We start from the raw sequence: 27,094 nt of genomic DNA on the forward strand, positions 1-27,094 counted from the left end.
TCTCTCTCTCTCTCTCTCTCTCTCTCTCTCTCTCTCTCTCTCTCTCTCTCTCTCTCTGTGTGTGTGTGTGTGTGTGTGTATGTGTGTGTGTGTGAGATGTGTGTGTATAATGGAATGTTTGGCATGTTCCCAATAAAATAAAATTTAAAATCACAAATATCACAAATGCATCTATTAAATAAGTCAAATGAGGAAGTCTTGTTAAGATTTTAGCAAGGGTCTGTAATAGGACAAAGAAGCAGCCACGTTGACATTTTGGAGTCCGAGGGAAGACTGAGGAAAGGGACTCCAGACTACCGTAGTGCCTGGTAGGATGCCCAGTGAGAAGAAGAGCAGCAATGTGGTTGAGGCCAAGAGATACAGCCAGGGAAGTAAAGGAGCAAGGGTCAGAGCAAGAAGCGGGCTCCCTAAGGAAGCGTTTGCAGAGGAGTTTCATGATCTGATGTACAGGAGAGTGCCTTTGGCTGTTGTGAGAAATGCTGGTAAAGAAGGTGAGTGTGGGGAGCGGGAGAGTTGAGCGGGAAGCTGCTGCAGTTATTTAGCAAGCTGGCTTCACTTAGGGAGCAGTGCTGTGGAATAGAATTAGCCATAGAATGTGGCACGTGACCAAGCTTCTTTACCCTAGTGGTGGAGATGGACCCAAAACATGATGTGTCCCAGTGCAGTGCCTTACAGGACAGCTTATCTGAGACACAATCCACTACTCAACCACAAATGGTGGAAAAGGCATTGGAGTACATGGCAAGAGACCTGAGATCTAATTTCAGGATGGGAACATGGGCATAGTTCCACACGGTAGGGTTCAGTCATAGATCATCATGAAACCTCATTTACGGGATGGATGGTAGTTGTAAGGATTAGCTCAAGTGAAGATGTGATTTGAAGAGTGACATGGAGAAGATACAGTGGGGAAGTGATGTTGATGATGTCATCGTTAGTTATCCATTGTCACCTCGCTTCGGCCTTATGCCCTCCAAACCTTGGACCAATCAGATTGCTGAGGCTTTGGCTCCACTTTCTTTATGCGTGAAACTAAAGGTTGTAAGTAGATGATCCCTAAGTGTTACAATTCTTTCATTCCCACTGTGTTCTAAGAGTCATAGGGGATAATACAATCCTTGTGGTCAAGAGCAAAGAACTTTCTCCACATCTGCTGCTTTGTCCATAAACAGATATGAAGTCAGGTTGGAGTTCTCTAAGCCTAGGCTGCTGGGAAGCTCTGTGGATCTAGAGATGTTTTGGGAAAGCCCAATCAAGATTGAGAACCTGGTTTTTACCACAGGGTAAAAAAAATCAAGATCAAAGTGATGCCAGGTTGCCAAGTACAAGCAGAGGCTAGGGATGGGGGTGGGGGGTGATTCTGTGAGAAGACTAAGTGAGAACAAGGTAGCTCTGGTTTGACTAGGAATACTTTCACTGTACGGATTGTAAGTCAGGATCTGGAGTTGTTCTGAGATTCTGTGTCTCAGTCAAGCTCGCAGCTGATGCAGCCCCTAGGGCTATGAGCTATACACTATACTCTCTCCTTTCAAACGTAGCTCAGAGAAGCTCAGGAGAGAAGATCTTCCATTCACCCCCAACCCCTATGACTCTCAAACAGCAGATACTCTTGGCATTTTCCTCTAGTCTTCTCCTTATACCAAACCAAATGGACACGCACACACACACACACACACACACACACACACACACACACACTGGCTTGTCCTCGGTACCCAGCCTTTGCCACCTCATCAATACACCCTTCACTAGTCATCATTGTAGAAGGGATCAGAGGTGGGGACCAGGGGGCGGAAGAGAATCTCACACCACATTTTCTAGGCTCTAACTGTCAGGCAGTGTCAGTCCCAGAAGACCAGGAAGTGAATCATCTACATTGGTGGAACAGTGTGATGTCATGTCCAGGTTCCCCACTCAAAAGAGTTATCCTTCCCTTGTCCTGCAGTGCTGCTGCTGTATTTCCATTCAAAGAGTGGCCTCCAGTGGGGTATCTTCTCTTCTGTCATCCTTGCAAACACCCACATGCACACGCATGCTCGCACACGCACGCTCGCATGCGCGCGAACACACACAAACACATACAAACATACACACATTGAAATACTCTCCCTTGACCATAAAAGACCTCTTCCTGCTCTGCCTTTCTTACAGGGTCCACAGGACAAATTATAACATTTATAAAGCATACCAGGCTAGGCAGCCCAGCCTTTCACTAGCACCCCAGTTTTCAGCACACTGGCACCCTAGAGGTCTGCATGGGTCCATATGCTGACTGTCTGCAAAGTACTGCTCAGACCTCTTCCCAGCCCGGCCTTCACTTTCTTCCTCACCCTCCCTGTAACTCTCCTCCCCCTCCCGACTGTCTACTGTCTTTCCAGCATTCTTTTGTGTACTAGGGGAAACTTCCACCTGCCCTTCCCTCACCTCATGTTTTAAACAGTCAGTGTCCCATCCCTTCTACCCTGGAGACCAACCAGTACCTGAACAGTCTCATTGGCAGCAAGGATAAAACATGACTTCTTTGACTGAAGCCAATTTATATTTGCTCCAGTGGCCCAGGGCAGGATGGGGCCTGCTAATGACAGAGGCCTCCCTGCTTCTGCCCCTTGCTGAGAGCCTTGATTAGGAACTCTTACTCACAGCATCCTGGCGCTTCTTGGGAACTGCCCTTCCTTGGCTAAGAGAGGAACAGCAGAGGGGAGATGGGAAAGGGCTGGCATGTGGGTTGAGGAGAATCTCTGGTTCTTAGGTTCTAGAAGAGGTAATGTGGACCATGGAGAATCAGGGGCTGGGGCGCCTCCTTGGGACAAAGAAACAAGAGATTTGCACATCAAATTTGAATCTGTGCCTTTTATTCCAAGGTGTCTGGAAGAGAATGCAATGCTTTTGCTCACCTCATCTTGTGCAAACACCACTTGGATTGATCTTATTTTTCTCTTCTGTGTTCAACCTTTACCTCCCGTTGGTCAAGCTGTAACTCCTCCCTTCTCAGCTCAAACGTCTCCAGTGTGGCACCCTTTCCTTTAGTGGATGGTCCAACTTGAAATTCACTTCCTCCACACGAGTCCTTGACCAAGCAGGTTGGCATGCTGCGTCCCTCAGCAGCTGTCTTTACTCAGTGCTTAATATTCTCACACCTGTTATTACGGTGCAGCAGGAGTGCCTTTTATCTCCATAGTAGGTGGAGTGAAGGAAATCACAGGATGTGCCTCATGCCACACAGTGTCCAGGATTCTCGTCTTTGTGTAGTATAGTGTGATTTAGACTATTGGGATCTGGTAGAAGCTGGAGATGTTCTGCCTTGAAGAATGTGTTAAAACTCAGAATGCTGCATCAGACCTCAGTGGCTTTGCAGAGCCTCTGTCGTCCACTCAGTAACCAGAGTTTGCTAACAGCTGATGTGTGCAAACAGTAGGTGCTCAATAGTTGACTGCAGATATGATCTCCTGCTTAGTAATTGCCTCCCTTCTCCTGTCTTCTCTGAACAGATCGCCCTGACATTCTCCATTGTCTTTGGGGTCATCGTCTATCGGATCACAACTGCAGCTGCTCTGTCTCTCAACAAGGCCACACGCTCCAATGTCCGGGTGACAGTGACTGCAACAGCGGTCATCATCAACCTTGTGGTCATCCTCATCTTGGATGAGATCTACGGTGCTGTGGCCAAGTGGCTTACCAAAATCGGTACTGTGTCGCAAATCCTTTGTCTTGAGTCTTGAATATGGTCAGTCCATGTGTGTGAGGTATTTGATAGGAATGACCCAAAATGACAGATGGGATGGAACAGGAGTTTGTACATTTGAGTTGTAAGAATGATGAAGTATGGTGGCTTTCGGGGCCTACCAAAGGGCCTCGCTTAAGCCAGCAGGAATCCTTCCTGTATCATGCATGCTCAGAAGACCGAGCGCCTGTATTGATTGTCTTGTGTGACAGAGAGCTCACTCTTGCCTCTGTTTAATCTACAAGGTCTTTTTTTTTTTACCCCAACATAGCAGCAAGGCAAATTCATCATTTCCTGTTAGAATCTATAGAACCTGAGCTCTCCTCATTTTCCCAGCAGCCTGTCTAAAGGGAAGAAAAGCTTCTTGATACTTGAGGCCAAGAGGGTCTTATCTATCCTCTCAAGCCCTCACATTCCCCAGGCTCTAAGCAGACTTCAAAGAGGCATATCAGACTTCCCAAGCTCCAAGCCAGTGAGGAAAATGTCATGGCCCTCACATTCAGAAGTGTCATTTGAGCCGGGACCTGCTGTTGCCTGAGACACATTCAGGCATTCCTGCCCATTGGATGGGGGAGGGCCAGTGCAGAGACTCTTCCATGGTTTGCTTAATCTGGGTAGCCTGGATGCACTCCTTCATCTTTGAATTGGGGGGGGTTCCTTCTTTATTCTAGGGACTCGTCATCCCAGCCTCTCATTAGCTTCCTGGGAAAGTTGAGTCTGACATGATGTCTAGTCCGCTGCCTGTGTAACAGCACACTCAGTATTCCTGTCAGGACATGGGAGTTCTGGAGGCGCCTCTGTAGGTGCCTCTCTGCAGCATGGCCTTTACCATGAGGTTCACATAGTGGCCCCCACCTTTGTTGTCCCTGCTGGTATCGGTGCTTACCATCCAAATGTGAGAGACAGCTCTGCTCCCTCAGAGCATCTACCCATGTGGTATTGCTTACATTCCTTCATAGGCTTCTTGAGAAAAATCAGAGAGTGCTTTTAACTCAGCATCTTCGGTAATACGCTGTACCATGTTCTATTGGACATTAGGGGGGAGTGTCCTGCTTTCCAGAGCACCCAGGTAGGCTTAGAGGTGGACACTTCGTAGCAGAGTAACTGGTGCCCAGCAGGCATGTGTGAAGGGAAGAATGATGAGCAGAGGGGAAGTTCTTGGCAAAGAAACAAACTAAGGAAATGCCAAGGAAGGGAGAGATCAGAAAAGCACAGTAACCAGTGGGTCGTGGGACACTTGGATGGCTTGCAAGACTTTTTCTGGATGTAAATGCCAGCAGAGTGGAAGAAGCAAACTCAATATCCAGGGGAGGGAAAGCATGACACATTCATAGGAGACCAGAGAGCCCTACTGTGGTGGGTGGAGGAGAGCTCACGGTAGACCCAGGCCACCGTGGAGTGGGAAGCTGTGTCTAGGGAGTTGACTGAACCTACCTTTATCTTTTTGTTGTTTAAGGCCATGAACAAAATGAATCATAAATCTGGGGTGTGGTTCAGTGGAAGATCACTTCCCTAGCATGCACGAGACCCTAGATTCAATCATTAGCATCTCACGCAGACACAAGCGTGTACATACCCACATTTCTACATTGTGAGCCTATCTATACCTACCTGTTGTTTCTAACTCTCTTCCTTACCCAGAAAACTCAGCCTCCTCCAGCTCCTGAGCCACTCCCCAATGTCCCATAAAAGATAGAAATACCATTAATTTGTTCTTACACACACACACACACACACACCACGATTTCTTTTAGCCCACATTATCTTCTATGGCTTCAGGGAAGTGTATTTTCACTTAACTAAGGTTCAAACTCAGGTTCTCCCTTGAAGATGCAGACCCCTATGCTCTTTGGTCTAAGTCTCTAACCATCAACACACAATGGTGTGCTGAGTCTCTACCCAGGAATGAGTCCATGTGGGTATTTGTCTGTTTGTCGTTCTTTACTATTTTAGGCTTGCTGTACCCAGGAGGCTCAGAGACGTACTGCTGTGCACTGGAGACCACTGACTCGGGGCTCTAGCAGACAAAGCCTTTGAGTTCTGGACTTGGGTCCCTCCCCTTTGTATCCTAGACCATGCAGCATTGTACAGTAGGGAATTCTGCTAGACAAAGTTGTGTCAATCCGTCATCCCACTTCTACTCATAGATTAGCACCCTGCTGTACTCTTCTCATGGTCTTATGATTCTGCCCGTCTTTCACCCCTCTCTATCAGTCTCTAGCTTGTCAGTGCTTTCCCAATCATCAGAGCCTGAATTTGAAGCATTACTGCTGATCATTCTTGGAGAGCTACCCATTGCCCTTAGGTAGCAATGGACCAATGCTTGAGGTTCTCAACCACCTTCTTCTCAGTGTACTGCAGACAATCCATTCGGTCATGATCATCCCAGGCTACTATATGCATTGCAACCCTCGTGCCTGGCCACAAGAAGACTGTCTTCTTTCCATCCTTTGCTCGGCCGCTCAGTCCTTGGTGATTTTCCTCCTTTTTGAATCTTTCACTCACCCATTCCTCCATCAATTCTTTGTGGAGCGTCAGCTTTGTACCAGTCACAATTCTTACAACATGAGAGGTGACAAGTCCCCTGTACACTCCTGATGTCATCATGCCTGTCACGAAACAAGGGGACAATAGACAATAATTAAAAACACTGCATAGAGTGTAAGAAGGATGTGTTGTAGTGCAGAGTGGTCTGAGGCCATGAACTTTGGACCTAAGGTGTTCAGGAACATTCCTATCCAACTGACCATGCTGTAGCTGTGACATGAATGAGAAACTACCAACCAGAACCTAGAGGAAGGGTGGGAAGATGGAGCAGAAAATAAACATGGCTACAATTGAGAATAAGCAAGAAGGGAAAGGCCGTTGGATGCTGATCATACACTATCTTACCTTATTGCTTCTGTCTGAATGAAGTTAAATTAGACTCAGCTGAGGTCACACATTCATATTTACATTCTAGTTGTTTAATATAGTTTATGTATTTTTTTCTCACATTACATGTTTAATGTTGGAGATGGCTCTTTGCTTCATACAGTTACCAGACTGATGGAGGCCTCAGAGGACAGTATGTCAGGAGAAAATGAGGGTTGGGGTCCCCTAGCAGAAGTGCCATCATCGCTCCTGAACACAGCACACTTGTGGAGGAAGTTCAAACACGAAATATTTGAAATACATGTACAACGGAGTCACTGTCCATCCTGATCGTCACTTGCTTACGTTAAGAAGGATCCGGCAGAACAATCATGCACACTGCGAGGCATAGCTGTGAGAATGTTTCCAGAGAGGACTAAATAAAGGGAAGATCCACCCTCAATATAAGCAGTGTTGTTCCAAAGGTAGGGGGCATGGGTAGGATGAAGAAGGAGAAAGCAGAAAGGCAGCTAACATAGGCATTATTTTTGTTGCCTGGCCACCCTGGTGTAAGACACTGATTTTTGATGCAACTGAAAGCTCTGAAATTATAGCCAGAACAAACTCCTCCCTCATTTTAAATTGTTTCTGCCAAGTATTATGTCACAGTGACAGCCCCACCCCCACCTCCACCCCCCACTGATTGGCATGGAATGCCCTTCTGTTGGGACAGGTCTGTGCTCCTGACTCTTCTCAAGCTACAGAACCCTTGAGGCCGGTGGTTCTTGGTGCCTACTCTTGGTGATCTTAGCACACATCTGCAGGTGTCACTGTCTGTGAAATGCATTTCCTCCTGGATCCATCCTTTTCAAATAAAGCATTCACAGCTTACCCACAAGATAAGCATACTGCCAGCCACAACAGAGGCTACTGTGTGATTGTGTGTATTCAACAGAGATGCTCCTACAGTGTAGGTACCTAGTATAACCACAGGCAGAGTTATGTCTTCAGGACATTAGGACAGCTTCTGTGGAGACACAGAACCATCGATAATGCCACTTAATGGAATGACAAATGTGCCAAGCTGAGGGGCTTGCCCAGCCATTCTCACACTAGGTCTAGTGGCCAGCTGGCTTCCTGTCCCAGATCTCCTGATAGTTGTTGAGCCTGTGACTGTATGTTTTGCTTGCCAGGTGCAAACAGCTGGTACAAACAACCCTAACAAGTTATTGAGCATTTTCTCCAGGCTATGTGATGGAAGATCAGTCAGGCTATCTGAAGACCATGCTTGCCATAATGTTTATGACAAAAGGCAAATTTTGTTAAATGCCTTGAAGGCGATCAACTCAGACGTGGGTAGATAAAAGCTGTAATCACCTCCTCAGCTGCCATACTAACAATGGCAATGGGTTATCTGCAAAAAGCAGCACACTCTGAAGATAGCATGTCATTGGTGAAGCAAGGGCTTATAAGCTGAAAATAGGAGTGTGTAGAGAAATGGCTGGAGCCTAGGAGTCTTGTCTGAGTGTACATTTGGCCAGTCAAGGCACTTTGTACCCTGTGTGTATCCAGGTTCAGTGTGTACCAGAAATGAGGTTCCAATGAGAAGGGGATGAGGTCTTTCTTAATCTTCAATGATGTATTCTTCCTTAGAGAGACAATAGGTGATAGCTATAGAAAAGGATCTGTAGATAGCACATGCCTCATGCATGGAAAGAGACAAGGGGAACCCAGCTGACCAGTTCCAGGCATTTCATAATGTCTAGTGTTCTTGACCACTGCAATCTTGTCATCAGCATAGGCACAAGTTTAGCCTGGCCTAGAAGGGGGCCAAGTGGAGAGGCAGGCTGGTCATGATGCCCTCTGCTGGCTGTACTAGCTTCAACTTGGTTCCTCCTGTTTCTTTCTTTTCTCTTCAAATCATGTGCAAAATGCTAGCACACAAAGCTTCCTAAGCCTTTCAGCTGTCTCCATTGTACTTCTCTGAGTTGCAAGGCTGGCCTTCTATCGGCTTTAGAAACATGGCAAACTCCAGTCAATTCGATGCCTCCACGACTCTTACAAAAGTTGCTATGCTTACAAGTTGTTTGGACAAACGTTGCCATGGCTCACACCTGCTTGTCACTGCCCAGATGATCTTAGATGGGGCAGGACTCAGATAGGACAAAAGCAAAAGGGGGACAGACCCAAGAAGCACTCTCATTGAGTGCCGCCTTCCATGCCCTGTTCCAGGCACTTGTCAGCACTGCACACACTTTGCTCTACATAACTTTCTGTTGGTAGTGTTGATGGCTGAACTTTGGGGGTTTTGTTTTGGTTCTTTAGACAGGGACTCACCTTGTAGCCTGGGCTGGATGTGAACTCATTGTAGAGCACAGGTTGGCTTCCAACTCACAGTCCTCTGCTTCAGCCTCCAAGTGTACAGATGTGCTTCACCATGCCTGTTTTCTGTTGTTATACTTCTTGAGGAGGCAGGAAGAAGTGCTCATTTATACCATATATGGCACAGACACAGACCAAAGGAATTATCCCATCCAAGTCTAGTTTCATGAACCAGTAAGCTTATTGGAGCTACTTACAAGACATGTGGTGAGAGATTACTTATAGGAACAGGAGTGAGTCAAAGGCAGCCACATGACCATAAAGGCCACCCTAGCATAAATGATGACTCATGGAAGCTGTATCCCTAGAGCTCCCTGCGCAACATGCCAGAAGTCTCTTCTGCTCTTTTCACATGAATTATTAATACACATATATATTGCATATATGTTACATATAAATACAGTATGGATATATGTATATGTATGTGTGTTTGTGTATGTACAGATACAGTATGTGTATCTGTACATGTATATCACCTCCAGGAAGGGCTTTGTGAATCTTGTAAGTTTCAGGAGCTTCCTGAGAGGGAACATTTGAATTAAAGGAAGTTGCTATTCAACAGCTTCCACCACTGTATTTTCAATTTCCAATTAGTCATTTCTTTGACTTTACTTATGGCACTGTTGAAGTTTAGAAATTTGAGTGGACAAAGCAGTTAATATGTATGTGTGTCTATGTGCATGTATACACATCCACTTGACACAGAACTTACCATGTACTGTAGCCGTAAGGATTTTCATTATAGTAAAAAAAATATACTTAATTTATGATGGACCTGTCGCTCAATAAACTCATTAGATGTTGAAAATACCATGAGTCAAAAGGGAATTTAATGTCCCTAGTGTAAGGGACATCAAACATAGCATGCTATACAGTGTCAGTTGGCTCTCCTCAGGATCATGTAGCTGACTGGAAGTTGCGACTTACACTCATTGCCCACCATCCTCTGATAATAGCTGGCTAATGGTTCTTTTCTCCCTCCAACTAAAAAAATTAAAAGATAGGAAAATAGCTAAGAGAAAGTGAAAGAGAGGTTTATTGGTGAGTGTTAGATTCCTTGGGTAGTGATGGAGTTCAGGAGCTGGATTTTTCCAGGTTCCTACCAGTGATGTCCTTTCTGTCCTGTGTTAGTCCCAGGTTATCAGTGCGTAGTTTCCAACACTGGAATTGGGTCTCCAAGTATGGACACAACTAGTGATGGGATCCTTTATCTTGGTGCAGGGGTACAGAAACAGCTACAATAAGGTCCTCTGTCTTAACACAGATTCAGAAACATGTGCTGATATGTTGGAGTAGGGTTGATCCCAAGCCCCATCTTCCTTGTGTGGAAATGGGAAAGGAGAAGCAGCCTGGAGGTGAAGACAAACAGCCTGCTTTTGGAGAAATGGAAACTTACTGCCAAGAAAAAAAATGTGGCTCTTCTCTCCTTGAACCCATGGTCTCACTTACTGGAAATCCCTCACCCAGGAAAAGGTCAACATCCAAAGCATAGTTTCTTCTGAGTATGGCTTTTACCAACTGTGAAGATCAAGTATCACCAGATAGACCATCACAAATGGAGAGCATATGTATATTCAACCTCAAAACAGCACCAATGGTGTAGGCAATCTTAATTTTCCCATTTTATTTGTTTGTATTACTTATTGCTAGACAAAGAACTTTGTTGACCTTTTTATTTCCCAAACTTTATTTCTTAATCTTAATTAGGTGCAAAGAATAAATTGTATATAATCAAAAATGGAGGAAACCTTGAGTATCTAAGAGTCTTAGGCTTAATGGAGATCTGAATTTCATTAGCTTTGCATGACATCTTGCAGTGGCAAAAATATCTGATACTCAATTTAGAAGAAGAGAGGTTTACTCTGGCTTCCATTTTCTGCCCATCCTGTCGAGGAAGGGGTGGTGGATGGCCTGAATAGGTGTATGTGTGATGAGCTTTCATGTATCTGGATGAATCAATCAGAAGGCATACGAAAACAGAAGGGAGGTGGAGCCATAACTCTCAAAGACCAGCCCCCAGCTACTTGCCTCCACCACCCATGCTTCTCATCCTGAAGGTTCTACAAACTTCCAAAACACCACTATCAGCTGAGGCCATGCATTTAATCACAGGAACCTATAAGGGACATTTCAAACTCAAACCATAACAACCTACAAACAAAAGATTTTTAAAATACAGTTATAATCTAAATTAGTTGTTCTCAGCAGCTTTTTCTAGTTCTGCAAGAGTTGACAAATGGGTCTAGGAGAAGGCTCAGTTGATAAAAGTACTTGCTGTGTAGTTAGGAGGCGTTGAGTTCAAACTCCTAGCACCCATGTTAAAAAAAAAACAAAATAAAGAACAACAAACAAACAAAGACAACAACACCAACAAACAAACAAAAATAAAAACAGACATGGCATATGTGCCTGTATATCCAGAATTGGAAACAGAAACAAATGGATCCTGAAAGTCCCCAGCAAGTAAAGTGTCTTAGTTACTATTCCATTGCTGTGAGGAGGCTCCATGACCAAGGCAACTAATAAAAGGAAACATTTAATTTGGGGGTTTGCTTATAGTTTCAGAGGGTTAGTCCATAATCATCTTGGTGGGATAGTGGGAAGAAGGCAGACATATTGCCCGAGCAATAGCTGAGAGCTTTACATCTTGATCTGTGGGCAGGAGGCAGAGAGGGAGGGGCGAGGACTGATGTGGACTTTTAGAACTTCAAAACTCACTCCCAATGACACATTTCCTCTAACAAGACCACACCTCTTAATCCTTCCTAAACTGTTCCATTCTCTACTGAGGTGACTAAGAATTCAAATCCATGAACCCCTAAAGGCCACTGTCATTGAAACCATCACACTATGTTATCTGAAATAACAAGCTTCAGGTTCAGCGAGAGGTCCTGTCTCAAGGGAATAGGAAGAACATGATAGAGGAAGTTATCCGACATCCTCTTCTGGCTTCAGCATGCATGCACATGGATGCATGTACTCATACACTCACATGTAACACACGCACACGCACACGCACACGCACACACACACACACACACACACACACACACACAGAGATACACAGACAAAAATTTTAAAATTGAAAGAGGGGTCTGTAGAGGTGGTTCCACAGTTAAAACCACTTGCTGCTATTCCAGTGGACCTAAGTTTGTTTCTGGTCACTCATGTCAGGTGTTCACACCCTTCCATAACTCCTGCATCCTCCAAGGGCAAAAATATCTGGTAGTCAGTTTAGAAGAAGAAAGGCTTATTCTGCCTCCATTTTCTGTCCATCCTGGTGGGGAAGGCATGGTGAATGGCCTGGATAGGTGTCTGTGGTGAGATTTCTCATATCTTGATGTTATGAGGATCCCATGCCCTCTTCTGGTATATGTAGGCATCTGTACACACACACACACACACACACACACACACTAGCTAAATTAATTTTCTAACAAGTTGATTCAGTTCACTTTGCCTCGTTCTTAAAAAAAGTCTCATGTAAACTCTCCACAAGATCTGGTCCTTTACCCTCAGTCTCTTCAGAAGCAGGTGGATTAACTGTGGGCTGGGCTGCTGTGGCTGCTACTGTCCCACTGTGTGCACTGCGATGGCTTGAGACTACTCGAGCACATCTCTCCGCAGCTTCATTGTCTAGGTGCACCCAGCCTTGCTGACAGGATAGGAGATCTCCGGTCTCCACTCCTTGCTTGGAGCATATCCACACATAGAGTTTGCCCCTTGATTCTTTAGAAGTGTCTTTCCTCCACTCTAGTCATTCGATGAACCACCTTCCTGGTATAGGCAGTCCCTTTCCCAAGAACACCCTCTTCACGTTGTCTGGGGAGGCTTTCTAGGCTCCCTGTGTTGCCTTCATCTTGTCAGAGCAGAAGGTGGGGCAGGTGCTTGGTGTTCTCAGTTGAGCTTAGGGGTATGCAGGCAGAAACACAGGATAACAGCCAGAAAGACAGTCTCATTTGTGCCCTTGAGGTTTTTTTAAGGAATTGTTAATTAACTAAATTTACTTGATGATTATCTGCTTTCTGATTCTCTCTTTTGTCTCCTATCAGCCCCTTCCAGCAAATCCCTTTCCTACATTCATGTCTTTTTGTTTCTTTTCTGTGACCTCCTGACATACAACCCTGCTAAGAAGGTGAGAGGTGAGAGGGCCTTCCTAACCTGAGCTAGCTGCCCAACACATCTCTTTTATTTTCCTGTTTAAGCAATGAAGCATGTCTCTCCTGTTAACAAGTCAATACACACCCTACACCTCTACACCCCTTCCCCCCCGCCACTGGGCCAGGCAGCACAACCCAGTAATCCTATCTATTTGGGAGGCTGAGGCAGGAGGACCATGAGTTCAAGAACAACTGAATGACATCTTCTCTGCAGATATGTGGTTCTCTGCAGGCATCTAGTTCTCCCATATGTCTGAAGAATTGCACCCCTGTATAATTGCAGTCCACTCAGGGTTGGTCCAGTGACACCATGTTCCCTTCATACCTCTTTATTGCCAGTAACATCTTTATTAGAACCATGACCATTGACCCAAGTGAGTCAAATCCTGGTTCTTGCTGGATGGGAGTCATCACCACATCCACTTAAGCAAGGAAGCTTCTGGGGTATGACAGCCCTTGCTCTGAGTCTCCTTGCTATACCGCATATTATAATACCACATAGGTTATCCACATATACAACCCAGATTAGACAGCAGCCTATCCTTCCCATAGCACAAATTGGTAGCATAACAGAAAAGCGCCTCCACTCAGTGGAACTGGTGAGGTGGTTGAACCTTTTGAGGTGACTTTCTTCTTCACAGGGCCTCCAGTGACAGACTGCCACTGTCAGGGTTCCCTGAACTTCATTCAGAAGGGAACAATTTCCAGCTCCCTTAGCCAATCCTATGGCTGCCTAATTACCCAGCCAATGGCTTCTGGGAGGGAATTCCCTTTCCAGGAATCAGGCAAGACAACACTGTCACACACCAAGATTCAGCCAGTTCCTCCACCTACCCACTACCTACTTATACAAATAGAGGGAAGACTGGCTGGCTAGGCTGTCAGGAAATACTGCTGCTTGTGGAAGCTCAGTCACCCCGGGAGAGAGGCTGAGAAGTCTTTCTGGACTCAGCACTTTCATGCTTCTGAACCTTCAGTGCCATGGCTGACCCATCTGAAACATGTGGAGGCATGGTCCTGGGTTTGTTTTGTTGCCATCTTGATGGCTCTGTTCGCCGGGCTGCTGGGGAACCCCGCTACAAGATGCTTTCCCAAGGTTGTGTGCCAGGCATCTTGTTGTTAACTGATGTTTCCATATGATCAGGAGGGATCTCTGGGGAGGTTGAGTCCTAAGCTAGCCTCCTGACACTAATATGGGCTTTCACACTAATTATCTTCCAAGGCAGCTTACAGCTGGGGTATTAGCACTCATGTGTTTTAGTGACACAGAGCAGCAGAGGCTTGACACTTAACAAAAGGAGGCGGCTAGGCAAGGAAATTGTGTGGAAATGCTGTCAGAATGTCTGTTCCTTCCTGGTTCTAGATGAAGTCCTAGAGGAATGCCTTCCATGGGTTGGGAACAGGTGAAAACTTCAGATAACCTCTAATCCACCTGGGTCTCTCAAGGAGGTGGGATCACGGCCAGCCTTCCTCCTCATCCTGTCAACATTGAATGCTCCTTTAAATCCCCATAGCGACGGGATCTAAAGACACTTTATTTGGACTGTTTCTCATGAAGTCCAGTTCAGACCTCAGGAGTCGTCTCAGACTGCCCAGCAGCCTGACACACAGGTAGCTGTGGGTGACCCTTACACATTTTCCCAACCAAATGAACTTTGAGAATGTTTCATACTTTCTGGCACACAGCAATCTCGCCATCTCTGTAGGAGGCAGGTGAAGCTCCCTGTGCTGGCTTCTGAAAGATCCAAAAGCCCAGCCACAGCCCCCAGCATTGTCCTCCAGCCTCGCTCAGCCCCACTGTCGCACTCCCTTACTCTAAGCTTTCTTTCCTGCGGCCCTGCCTGTCTAGAAGGCTCCTTCAAACGCCACTGCGGCCACAAGGCTTCCCAAGGCAGGGAACCCAAGTGATTTAGTGGCCTATCAAGTAGATTTGGACTGTTTATTGAAAATGCCCATTATTTATGGGAGCACACAGCCCTAAAAGCCTAGCGCAGGCTGCTTTTAAAAATAAAACCAATAAATAATCGTCAAGCCCGTGATTTGTCACTGTGGAGAGAGAAAGCCACTCATTCCTCGTTGGAGTGAAGAGATCTGAAAACACCAGAATTCCTCTTTTTATTTTTTTTTTCTTAGAGAACACAGAGGAAATTCCTATAGGGACTGGGAGATCTGAGCACAGTCAGTTCAAAGGGGATTATAAAAGGAAATTAAAGACACGTGTCGCCCCTTACCTCATCCTAATCCTCCTCTACACATAGTCACAAGATAAGCATTCCAAATTCTCAGACCCTCAGGTCTCATTACTTATTTTTAGGTGACATTTGTTTTAATTTTCTTACCATTTCAAAGAGAGGAGTTGAGGATAAGCTACTTTTGAATTGAGTGAGGCGGGCACTCTGGGCAAAGGATCAAATTCCCTTCCTTCCTTCCTTCCTTCCTTCCTTCCTTCCTTCCTTCCTTCCTTCCTTCCTTTCTCTCTCTCTTTCTTTCTTTTTTCTTCCCTCCCTCCTTCCTTCCTTCCTTCCTTTCTTAAGAGAAAAAATCTATTGCAACAGTTTTTTCCTTTTCTCCTCCTTCCTCCCCTCCATGTTTCTCTTTCTCTTCCCCTCCATTCTCTTCTCCCGTTTCTCTCCTCCCCTTTCCCCTCCACTATCTGTGCCTTACCTCAGTCTCTTTCCATCTGAACACTGGCTACAACCAGATACTGCGGACAGTCTCTATATGTGTCTCTATGCGCAACTTCAAACAGGACTCTGTTATCTGGCACACCAGCCTGAGCGCAAATCTAAGATTCTCCCTCTCCCCCACCTCTGTCTCTGTTCTTGTCTCTGTCTCTCTCTGTCTCTGTCTCTCTCTGTCTCTCTCTCTCTGTCTCTCTCTGTCTCTCTGTCTCTCTGTCTCTCTCTGTCTCTCTGTCTCTGTCTCTGTCTCTGTCTCTGTCTTTGTCTCTCTCTCTCTCTCTCTCTCTCTCTGTGTGTGTAAAAGTAGGTATACATATGTAAGCATGATATGGGGGCAGAGATAGTGGATGTCAAATATATTTCTCGATTATTCTCCATCTTATATTTTGAGATAAGCTTTCTCACTGACTCTGCAGATCACTGATTTGCTAGACTGGCTGGCCAGCAACCTCCTTCAATTCACTTGTCTGCACTAGAGTTCTGGAACTGTGGCACAGAACTCAGCTTCTTGGCATGGGTGCTGAGGATCCAAACTCAGCCAAGACAAAGACTGATAGACAAGAAGGGGCCTGAGTGGGACATCCTTCTGAGATGTCCCTTTGGTGACTTCCTCCAACTAGGCCCACCCCATAGCAGCCCATTCAGTATGAACAGGTTAGGTTCATACCTAAGCTGGGTCATCGAACCTCTACAGGACCAAGGGGACTCCTTTCCCATTGATGCCAAGTAAGGCCTTCCTCTGCTACCTATGAAGCTGGAGCCACAGGCCCTCCATGTGTACTCTTTGGTTGGTGGTTTAGTCCCTGGGAGCTTTGGGGAGTCTGGTTGGTTGAAGTTGTTATTCTTCCTATGGGGTTGTAAACCCCTTCAGCTCCTTCAGTCCTTTCTCTAACTCCTCCTGTGCTCAGTCCAATGGTTGGCTGTAATCATCCGCATCTGTATTGGTCAGGCTCTGGCAGAGCCTCTCAAAGGACAGCTATACCAGGATTCTGTCAGCAAGCACATTTTGGCATCAGCAATAGTTTTTAAAAGGCACAGATATAGGTAGTTAATATAGGAAGATATTTAAGTTCATACAAAAAGGGAGGTGACAACTGGAGACATCTGGAAAAACTTCTGGGAGAAGATTTAGCTTGAATGTTAAAGAATGCAAGGACTTGAACATGAGAACAGAGGTCAAGGAAGGGAAGGCCAGAGGAAAGAGCAGGGTGTCAGTTTAACTATTCCTATGCAGAGTGTATATAAGCAAATTGGATGCATCCTGTGTGTGGTCCTGGCACTATTCCCCGGGCTCGGGCCACTTTTATACTTAACATTTCTACATGATGCAAAGTTAGTCTTGATCCTTATAAGTATGACCATGTGCTGTGATTCTAAAATATTTGTGCCCCAACCCCTCAAACTCATCTGCAGAAATCCTGTCTTAGGGCTTCTATTGCTGCCATAAAACACCATGACCAAAAGGAACTTGTGGAGGGAAGGGCTTGTTTGGGTTATACTTCCATATCATTGTTCATCACCAAAGGAAGTCAGAAAAGGAACTCAAGCAGGGCAGGGACCTGGAGGCAGGAGCTGATGCAGAGGCCATGGAGGATTGCTCGCTCATTGTGTCTTGCTCAACCTGGCTTCCTATAGAACCCAAGGACCACCAGCCCAGAGATGATGGTACCACCCACAATGAGCTAGGTCCTTCCCATTCAATTACTAGTTAAGAAAATACCTTATAGGCTATTCTACAATTCTATCTTATGGATGCATTTTCTTAATGGAGATTCCCTCCTCTCCGATGAATTAACTTGTGTTGACATAAAACTATCCAGCACAAATCCTAAATCACCTAGATGACAGTGTTAGGGGTGGGACATTTGAGAAGAGATGATTTAGGTCATGAAGCAGTGGCTTAATAATGAATTTAGGAAAGAGACCCCAGGAGATGACTGTCTCTCTACCACAGTGGGGCACAGCCATGAGGTGCCTTCTGCAGAGCAGAAACCAGGTCCTTCTGGGAGGAGATTGAGCCTGGGTGTTGAAGAATGCACGAATACACAGATGAGGAGAGGATCAGGGAAGGGTATTGAGTCTGCCTTGATCTTGCCTCTCCAGCTTTCAGAATTTTCAGAAATAGGCTTCTGGTTGTTCTGTAATCTAACTAGTTGGTGATATTTTATACAATAGTACAGAAGGATTAACAATACCCTTTCCCTCTGTCACAAAATCACTTATCTGACACAGTTGGTGGGATCTCCACCAAAGCATACCATACACTACTCACAGGAATCTCCCACTATCCTTAGCCTTCTGAGGGAACCAGAGAGGTTTTTGTCTGATCTTTTCCAGCCTTGCTAAAGATGTTGAACAATTCCTCTGCTCGGGCATGACAGAATACACTGAGGCTGTGACATATGGGTTTGAGACATGGGCTCAAACATGTTTTTCTCTGTACCTTTTCTGGTGACCTTTCATCATTTGAGAGGGCCATCAGGAGACACCTCAGCCCCTCCCAGAAATGCAGATAAATGCCTTGCTGGTAAAAATGGAGGAGGAGATAAAGAAAACAATTCAGATGCCCATCAGTTTTGTTTTAGTACAATTTTATGGAAATTACATATATGAAGGCTGACCTCCCCTGGACCAAGTAATGTTGGGAGGGCTGGAGGCTCTCTCTGCTCAAGGTCTTCTCTGTGGGGTACAGAATGACCCCACTGACTAGGAGGTCAGGAGAAGGGCAGTAGGAAGAGCAGCATGAAGATCTTATTTACCTTATGTCACCTCAGATTATCTAGCAAATTGTTCGGCATCTCCTGTATGAATCTATCCAGTTCTCATGTGCTACCCAGACAAGTCACTTGATTTCTGCTCCAGAGTTGTAACATGAGAGGTAGTGACTTATGCCAAGGTCAAAACTCTTACCTCTGGGCTGAAGAGATGGCTTGACTTACCCGTTAAGAGCACATACTGCTCTTGCAGACAACAGGAATTTGGTTTCCAGCATCTGCATCCCATGGTTTACAACCTCTTATACCTCCAGCTCCAAGAGATATAATGCTGCCTTCTGCCCCTGAATGTACATGCATTCACAGACACAGACAAACAGACACACACACAGACACACACACACACACAGACACACACACACACACACCACTTAAAAAGAAAAGCCCCTCTCATTTCATTCTTGCCGGCTTTGCTCTTTCCTTGCAGAGGTTCCGAAAACAGAGCAGACTTTTGAAGAACGTTTGATCCTCAAAGCTTTCTTGCTCAAGTTTGTCAATGCCTACTCCCCCATCTTCTATGTGGCCTTTTTCAAGGGGAGGTGAGTATAACAGTAGCACCTGTGGCAAATGACCCAATTCACTACTGACTGGGCCCTCCATTATCAGGACAAGTAGGGTCATTCTGTCTCCATTGTCAGCTCCCATCCTCACCCTCTTCTTTTTCCTTGGCTGGGATGAGCTGTTTCCCATCTGGTTATCCATGAAGAAATGGATTTTCATTCTTAGAATCAAATGCCCATGGCAACTACACAAGACTTTGAGCAAGACCATGAAGGGAGAATCTTTGAAGAGTTAGTGCCCTTGACAATGAAGCAGAAGAGGACTATGTGTCTGGCGAGAAGTCACATGGTGCAGTTTGGTGCTGACTATGTGGGGTTGATACAGGCTTCAGAGATGAGAGGCACAATCCTTCACAAGACTGCTCTCACTTCCTACACCAGCCAGATGCTCTGGGCTACTCAGGATATTTGCTTTTCTGACCCTCTAGCTATGAATTCTAGGGTTCCCACTGGCTCCTCTAATTCTAGAATTCACTAGAATAACTCACAGAATTTGCAAATGTGAAGTGCTTACACTCACAGACTTAATATGGTTAAAGGAGGAGGAATCAAAAACAGCAAACAGGAGTGGTTCACAGATGATGTCCCAGAGGGACCTGATACTGAAGCGCCCATGTCCTAGGGACTCATTACCCTCCTGGAATATCCATGAGCTTGAACCAAGCTCACCCAAGATCTCTTTGCTTAGGCATATTTCATTAAATTGTGTGGTTGTATCATGAGATTAAGCTCAGACTCCTGTCTCCTTTCCCCAGAGGGCAGAATACTGTCTGATGGCTCAGAAGCCCAGTTAACTGGTCAATCCCTGACATCTCCTGCATAATCTCACTAGGATAAATGTAGGCAATAGTTCCAAGAGCCCATAATAAATAACAAAGATGTCCCTATCACCATGGAAATTGTAAGAACTTGGAGGCTCCTCCCAGTGACTAATGACAAAGGAGGGGGTTGAGGAGCTCCTTCTGTTCGACATGGATTTTTGATTTTCTTGAAACAGAACATCACTATGAAGTCAAGGCTAGCCACAAGCTCACTATGTAGTTCAGGCTTGACTTCAGTTTATGGTCTGCTGGCCTCAACTTCCCAAGTCCTAAGATCACAAGTGCCCCCACATATACCCTGTTAAAATTCTTTATTATACAATAGATTTGGATGTAAAATCTCTTCTAAAAAACACAAGTGTGTGTGTGTGTGTGTGTGTGTGTGTGTACACATGTGGCACATCAGGCCAGTTGGCTACATACAAGGGAATTGCCTATCAGACTTGAAGCAACTGCTATCAGGTTGCTTCCTTGGGACCAAAGGCTTATGAAGTACCACAAAGAATGCTCATTATTCACAAGTGATTTTTTTAGATGTGTTTGTAAACACAAACCGTTCAAAGACTACTGCTTTTAGCTCTTAGGACATTATAGAGGGAAAGATACTGCACAAATTAATGAATATATACCTTCCTGGTATTTCTATCTAGATTTCATAGCCAAGGCAAATTGCATACACAAGGCATTGCAGACAAAATGTTCCAACTCTTGGATTTGTGATACACTGGACAGGATAGTCTTGGTCACAGCACTACTCTAATCTGTGATAAATGACACAGTAAGAGATATAGGCTGGGTGGGCTGGGCATGAAGTACATCAGTACAGTACATGCTTAGCACATGCAAAGGTCTACGTTCAAACTCAGCATGGAAAAGAAAGAAGGGAAAGGAAGAGAAGGGAAGGGAAAGGGAAGAAAAGGCTCTGTCATCCTCAGAAAAACAAGAAAAGTTCATAGAAAAGATCTCAGTGGTACTGATTGGGTGAGTAGAGTTTGATTGGTTTTGAATGGATTCTTAGATAACGGATAAGCTGTGCACATTTCAAGGAAGTGGGACCCTGTGATTGCCTGCCTTGCTCTGTGATTGGCTTTTGCATCACCGTCTGCCTCCTTCCCAGTCTCTTTGTCCCTCGATAAAATACATTCAATTCAGGAGAGGAATGGGTCAGGCTGCATCCCTTCCTTAGGATATTTTCACTAAAAAGGCAAGATGCCTTCTTTTCTGAAGGAAGGGTGCCTACACCTTTGGTCAGACCCTCAGTTTCCTGGCATATCATAAGCCCTTACCAAAGAAAGAGCTGCAATCCGGATTCAGTCCTTGATATCAATGAAGGAAAAAAGGCACTTAGAACTCAATCTCTCTCTCTCTCTCTCTCTCTCTCTCTCTCTCTCTCTCTCTCTCTCTCACACACACACACACACACACCTCACACACACATACACACACACACTCTCTCTCTCTCTCTCACAGACTCACACGCACACTCTCACACTCGCTCACACTCACAAATCCACACACATATATGCACACATTCATACACACTCACACACATGCACACACACTCATTCACACTCACACTCTCACACTCATACATTCATACTTGCACTCTCATTCTTGCTCATACTCACACATATACTCACATGCACACACAATACACTCACACTCATACACACTCACAACACACTCATACACACACTCTCACACTTGGTCGTACTCACACATACACACACTCACAATCACACACACACACACACACACTCACTCACATGACATCCAAGCCCCTCCCCACACTCAACTTCATCCCTTTCTCAGCTTTCTCCCTATGCCCAGAAACCATAGCTACTCAAGAACAGAATCAAAAGTATTAGACATTCGCTAACAGATAATGGGTATGAACTGTCCTTGTGTGACTTGGGACCTCCTTAACCAGTTCATTCCATGAGGACATTGAGTGACAGCTGTTTCACACGGGGTGTGGGGTTAATGGCTCCAGTGGCCTTGCGTCCTCTGACTCTTAGCACACATTTTTCTTTCAGGTTTGTGGGCAGACCTGGAAGCTACGTCTATGTGTTCGACGGCTACCGCATGGAAGAGGCAAGTACAGCCTCTGGGCTTCATGCTTAGTCTTATTCACGTCTCCAGAGCCTACAGGGTCTGACCGCTCTTGTCTCCTCTCCCTCCTGCAGTGTGCTCCTGGAGGCTGTCTCATGGAGCTGTGCATACAGCTCAGCATCATCATGTTGGGGAAGCAGCTGATCCAGAACAATATCTTTGAGATTGGAGTCCCGTAAGTGGTGATCAGTTCTCTGTCTCTTCTGGAAATGCCAGATTTTCAGTCCAGATTGTGCAGCCTCTCCCCTTTGCATATGAGGTCACTGTCCATTCCCCTACCTGTGGGCCAGCAATTATCTTCTACGCCCACTCACACACATACACACTCACTCACACTCATTCACACTCATTTTGTTTCCCCATCTGGGCTGAGATGTTGGTGGCTCAAATATGCATAGAAATAAAGGTTTCCATGTGGTAGCTGTTGAGCACCAAGGGATAACTGAGACCCCAAAAATGCCAGAAATTTTTGATGTATTTGTTCTCCCATTGGATAAGTAGGAGGATCCAGGTAGGGTGGGAAGATGAATAGGAGGGTCTGATGCAGTCATTTAATAAACTCTGACAACAAAGTATGGAATACAGGGTCTTAGGGGTGGAGGCGTGAATACCTGGTAAAACTCCAGGCTTTATGCACATTTTATAGATTGAAATGATTATGAAGCTGAACACTTACCAACAGCTGCTAAAATGGGAACAAAACAAAACAAGAAAACAAGAGAAAAAAATCAAATTAGGTGTCCAAAAATGTGTCATATCTTCTAATCTTCTTTCCCTTCTAGCCTTTTGGGTTTTTTCCTTTGCTTTGGGTTGCCCCCCCATATGTCGTGTGCTTATATGTGCAGTTGTACATGTGTGTGGTTGTACGTGGGATATACATATGTGTGGATGGGTGTGGAGGTATACCACTGTGGGCGTATATCTGGAAGTCAGGGGAAACCTGTTTCTCAGAGGCTTTCCACCTTGTGTTTTGAGATAGGGTCTCTCACTGGCCTGGAACTCCCCATATAGGTGAGGGTGGCTTGCCGGCAGGTGTTAGGAATCTGCCTGTCTCTTCCTCCCCAGAGCTGTTATTAGAAGCTGCTGTACTTGCCTTATTTATGATGCTAGATCTGGGTATTGAACTCTGGTCCTCATGGCGTTATCAGCTGAGCTTCTACCCTGCCCTCCTTTTTAGTTGTTGTTGATTTTTTTAAAGAGGAATCCACTTCAGGGCTATTTTTAGCTAGCCCTGTGTCACAGAGCTAAGGAGTGCCAGAGGTGGCAGGGATAAGTCTAACAGGCTGGGATAGGTCTCTTGAACCCTTACAAGACTCCTCATTCTCTGTCTGTATACTCTGCTCCTCACAGTTCTCACAGATCCAGTCCACACAGGGGTGGTTCAAGATCCTGTGAGTCTGTCTCCTTGCTGGAGTTTTATCATGCACATTATGCTTCCAAGAAATCTTCCAGGTAGCCAGGCAGTGGTGGTGCATGCCTTTAATCTCAGCACTCGGGAGCCAGAGGCAGGAGACTTCTGAGTTTGAGGCCAGCCTGGTCTACAGAGTGAGTTCCAGGACAGCCAGGGCTACACAGAGAAACTCTGTCTCAAAACAAAACAAAACAAAACAAAACAAAACAAAACAAAACCAGAGGAAATCTAGGAAAGAAAAGCTGGTTAATCTCTTTCTTTCCAACTGAATTTGCGCATTTACTGCCCAAGATTCTTAGCTGTAACCCTTGGAACTCCCTCTGGCTAGTTTAAGCAGCAAAGGAATCTATTGAACTATAAAGTGGCCACTGTAATATTCTTTAAGAGTCAGAGAATCAGATCCTGAGCACCATGGCCAAGAATGACTTTATTCACATGTCACAAGACAAGGATATGCCCCTGCTGCCACTTCTTGGGTCCTATGCCTTAGCTATGGCGGGGGAAACCCATTGAAATGGCTCTCATATTCTTAGAGCTTAGATTTGGGTAAAAAAAATTATTCTCCATGTGACTTAGTGTTTTCTGTATAATATAAATATCACCAGAATTTTGAAAGTCAATAGTCTGAGTGCCAAGCTTCAAAAAACAGCAGGATATCTTCCGGTGTGTGCCTGTATCACCATTGCCTCTTAGATGTTCTGCAATTATTTTCTTTAAGGAAACTATTTCCTTCAGATACTTTTATGAACAAACAGCACATTCATTCTGGTCTTACCTCAAGCACCTCATAACTGACCCAGAGGTGCTACATATGGAGGAGTAAAATCTCCAAGATGGCAAGTCAAGGCCTTTGAGACATGAAGAGAGATGCCAATGGCAAGAGCTAGATTATTTTCAAAAGTGTGAATGGGGCCCAATTCTGGGTTCATTGGATTGAATAGGCTTAGTAGAAAAAAAAACCAGGCCAACCTTTTTCTCAAAGAAAGTGTCACATCAAAGCCATCTACTTCCATGGAATTAGGGTGTGTGTGGCTCTTTAAAAGGTCCCCAGATGGGACAGAGAGATGCCTCAACAGTCAAGGGTACTTAAGTGCTCTTCCAAGGGTCAAGAGTTCAATTTTCATTAACCACATGGTAACTCACAGCCATCTGTAAAGTCACTTGATGCCCTCTCCTGTCAGGCAAGCACACATGCAAATAGGATATTCATAACATACAAATAGAGCACTTGTGTGTATAAATTTCATAAATAAAAGAAAATCTTTAGAAAGAAAGAAAGGGTTCACTGTGGGTAGGTCCACATCTGAGCTGGTGGTCCTGAGTTCTATAAGAAAGCAGGCTGAGCAAGCCATGACAAAAAAGTCAGTAGACAGCATCCCTCCATGGTTTCTGCATCAGCTCCTGCCTTCAGGTTCCTGCCATGTTTGAGTTTCTGTCCTGACTTTCTTTGACAATGAATAGTGCTGTAGAAGTGTAAGCTGAATAAGCCCTTTCCTCCCTACTTGCTTTGTGGTCATTGTGTTTTGTTGCAACAATAGAAACCCTAACTAAAACAACCATCACAACCAGTCATTAGGTAGAACACTCATAAACATTTTTCTGTTTACATACGGGGACAACTTTATATGGCACTTTTATGTGCGTTTTTTTAGAGGAGGATTGGTGGGAATATCAGTGTCTGAGTGTCCCATCCTACCTCTCTGCTTCTAATTATCAGTAAGACTGGTAACCTCAAGAAATTCAGGTCTCAGAGATTCATTCTATCCCTATTTTCTGAATAACAGTCGTTCAGTGATAGTCAAATCAAAGTTGCAGAAACAGATGTATTTTGTTCCGTAGGCACACAACATCTTAGAGACAGCATTTGTTACGGACCAACATCCAGAATACACACAGATGATGCTGAAGCCACATCTGGTCCTTTTGAAGCTATGTAACAAAGTTCTCTAGCACAGCTGCCAAGGGAAGTCTTCATGTGCATCAAACATCTGGAGAAGACACCTGTTTTTGTAGGGCACTCCTGTTCCCTTCTGGTTGGAACTATAGACAGCTTATCGGCACACAAAGCCCATGTTTACATTTCTGAATATCTTATCTACCACCTAGCACATTATTTCTGAATTCATAAGCCTTTAAGAAGTTAAGAGAGACAACAACTCAGGCATATGTGTGACAATGTGTTGGCGTGTTCTCTGTCCATCAGCTCCATCAGCTTCCTGACAGATGAAAAACACACATGCTGGCTTGCCTTTAAAAATGAATTTTCTTGTTTACGTTCATTGCATATGTGTTTGAAAGTATGCTGCACTTTAACCAATGGCAACTGCATAATAGTTAACAATGTTGCCTGCAACTCCCTTCTCTAAGTCTTACCGCCTAGGTCTCTTGATGAATGTGGTGTCTTTATAGTCATCTATGAGGTAGGTACCTTACAAGCCTGGGACCACATGAACCTCCTCCTGCTGAATGAATTGAGCTACACCCCAATGCTCTCATTTTACCTTCCAGCCTTATAGAGGATATGCATGGCCCCATAGCATGGTGACGTAGGCAACTTCTAGCATGTGGATCAGAGATTTTGCCACTGTGCCCCAAGTTCTTGATCATCCTACAGATTGTGGTTTAAACTTGGTCCAGTGAAACCATTATGTTTATGGTGAATGAATGTTACACTTACCACTCAATATCATGCTTGATAAGACCAAAATCAGAAACCAAATACCTGGCAGTGTCTTAATGTCGGGCATAGCTGGGAAATATGAAATAAGCAAATTTAAAATGAATCTTCTCTTGTAAAAAGAAAAATGACAGAAAGAAGAGATATGTGAATTAAAGATTATACCTGATGATGTTCAGTCCCTTCTGTGGAACAGAAATACAAAGGCCAACCATTCTGGATTCATTTCCAGGCTGTATACTTACTGTCTGTGTGAACCTCAGAAAGTTATTATAGAGTTGCCTCCAATACGTTGTATAATGAAAATAGCTTGGGATAAATACTCACCTCCCTAGAAAATATGGACAGCAGAAGAAGGAAGAAACACTTTTAAGAAGTGTCATGTGTTTCAATGGTTTTTGAGCAAGTTCACGATTGTCACCTACAGCACTCTGCTCAGACATGCTACCTTTCTTCTCTCTTCCTGGCCTGTGGGCTTTTGGTCCACAGGTAATCTGTTTCTAATGTTCAACTTTTGCCCATAGGAATTAAGTAAGGAAATCTGACAAGCCAGATTTAACTTTGGAAAATAGAAGCAAGTTGAGGAAATAAGTCAGGGTCGTGCTAAATAAGAGTAATCGAGATACCCCACAGTAACAATAGAATAATGAGGTCTCTCTAGCTTAGCATCTGCTTCTAATAGCAAATTGTTAACATTCTTACATTAAAGAAATATTGGCCTTTATTAGTGGGTAAGAAAGGTGATATAATAGCTCCTCTCTGCAAAGCTTCAGCATTCTCACTAGACTGTGTGCACACTGCAGAAAGTGTCACCACACTCTTTGAATGGTGGCACTGCTTTCCCATCCTTGCTTACTCATAAACAATTTTGAAGTTTCTTCCTATGGTTACTTGTAGGAGGAGCTAAGGTGGGAGGAATAAGAAGAGGAAAAGGAAGAGGAG

The 27,094-nt window shown here is 44.8% G+C and overlaps 1 protein-coding gene across 4 annotated transcripts in view; it reads left to right on the forward strand.

Annotated features, from left to right (window-relative positions):
• The window catches only part of Ano2 (anoctamin 2), a 341,107-nt gene that overhangs the window by 268,753 nt on the left and 45,260 nt on the right, over positions 1–27,094 (forward strand). For all 4 annotated transcript variants that reach the window (XM_028754440.1, XM_028754441.1, XM_028754443.1 and 1 more), the window contains 4 exons: positions 3,489–3,684; positions 18,999–19,110; positions 21,989–22,046; positions 22,139–22,239. In XM_028754440.1, coding sequence (XP_028610273.1) covers positions 3,489–3,684; positions 18,999–19,110; positions 21,989–22,046; positions 22,139–22,239 — 467 coding nt within the window. The remainder of the gene's footprint in view (positions 1–3,488; positions 3,685–18,998; positions 19,111–21,988; positions 22,047–22,138; positions 22,240–27,094) is intronic.

Source organism: Grammomys surdaster, unplaced genomic scaffold, assembly GCF_004785775.1.
Source record: "Grammomys surdaster isolate TR1022 unplaced genomic scaffold, NIH_TR_1.0 126013, whole genome shotgun sequence".
In the NCBI taxonomy this organism is placed as follows: domain Eukaryota; kingdom Metazoa; phylum Chordata; class Mammalia; order Rodentia; family Muridae; genus Grammomys; species Grammomys surdaster.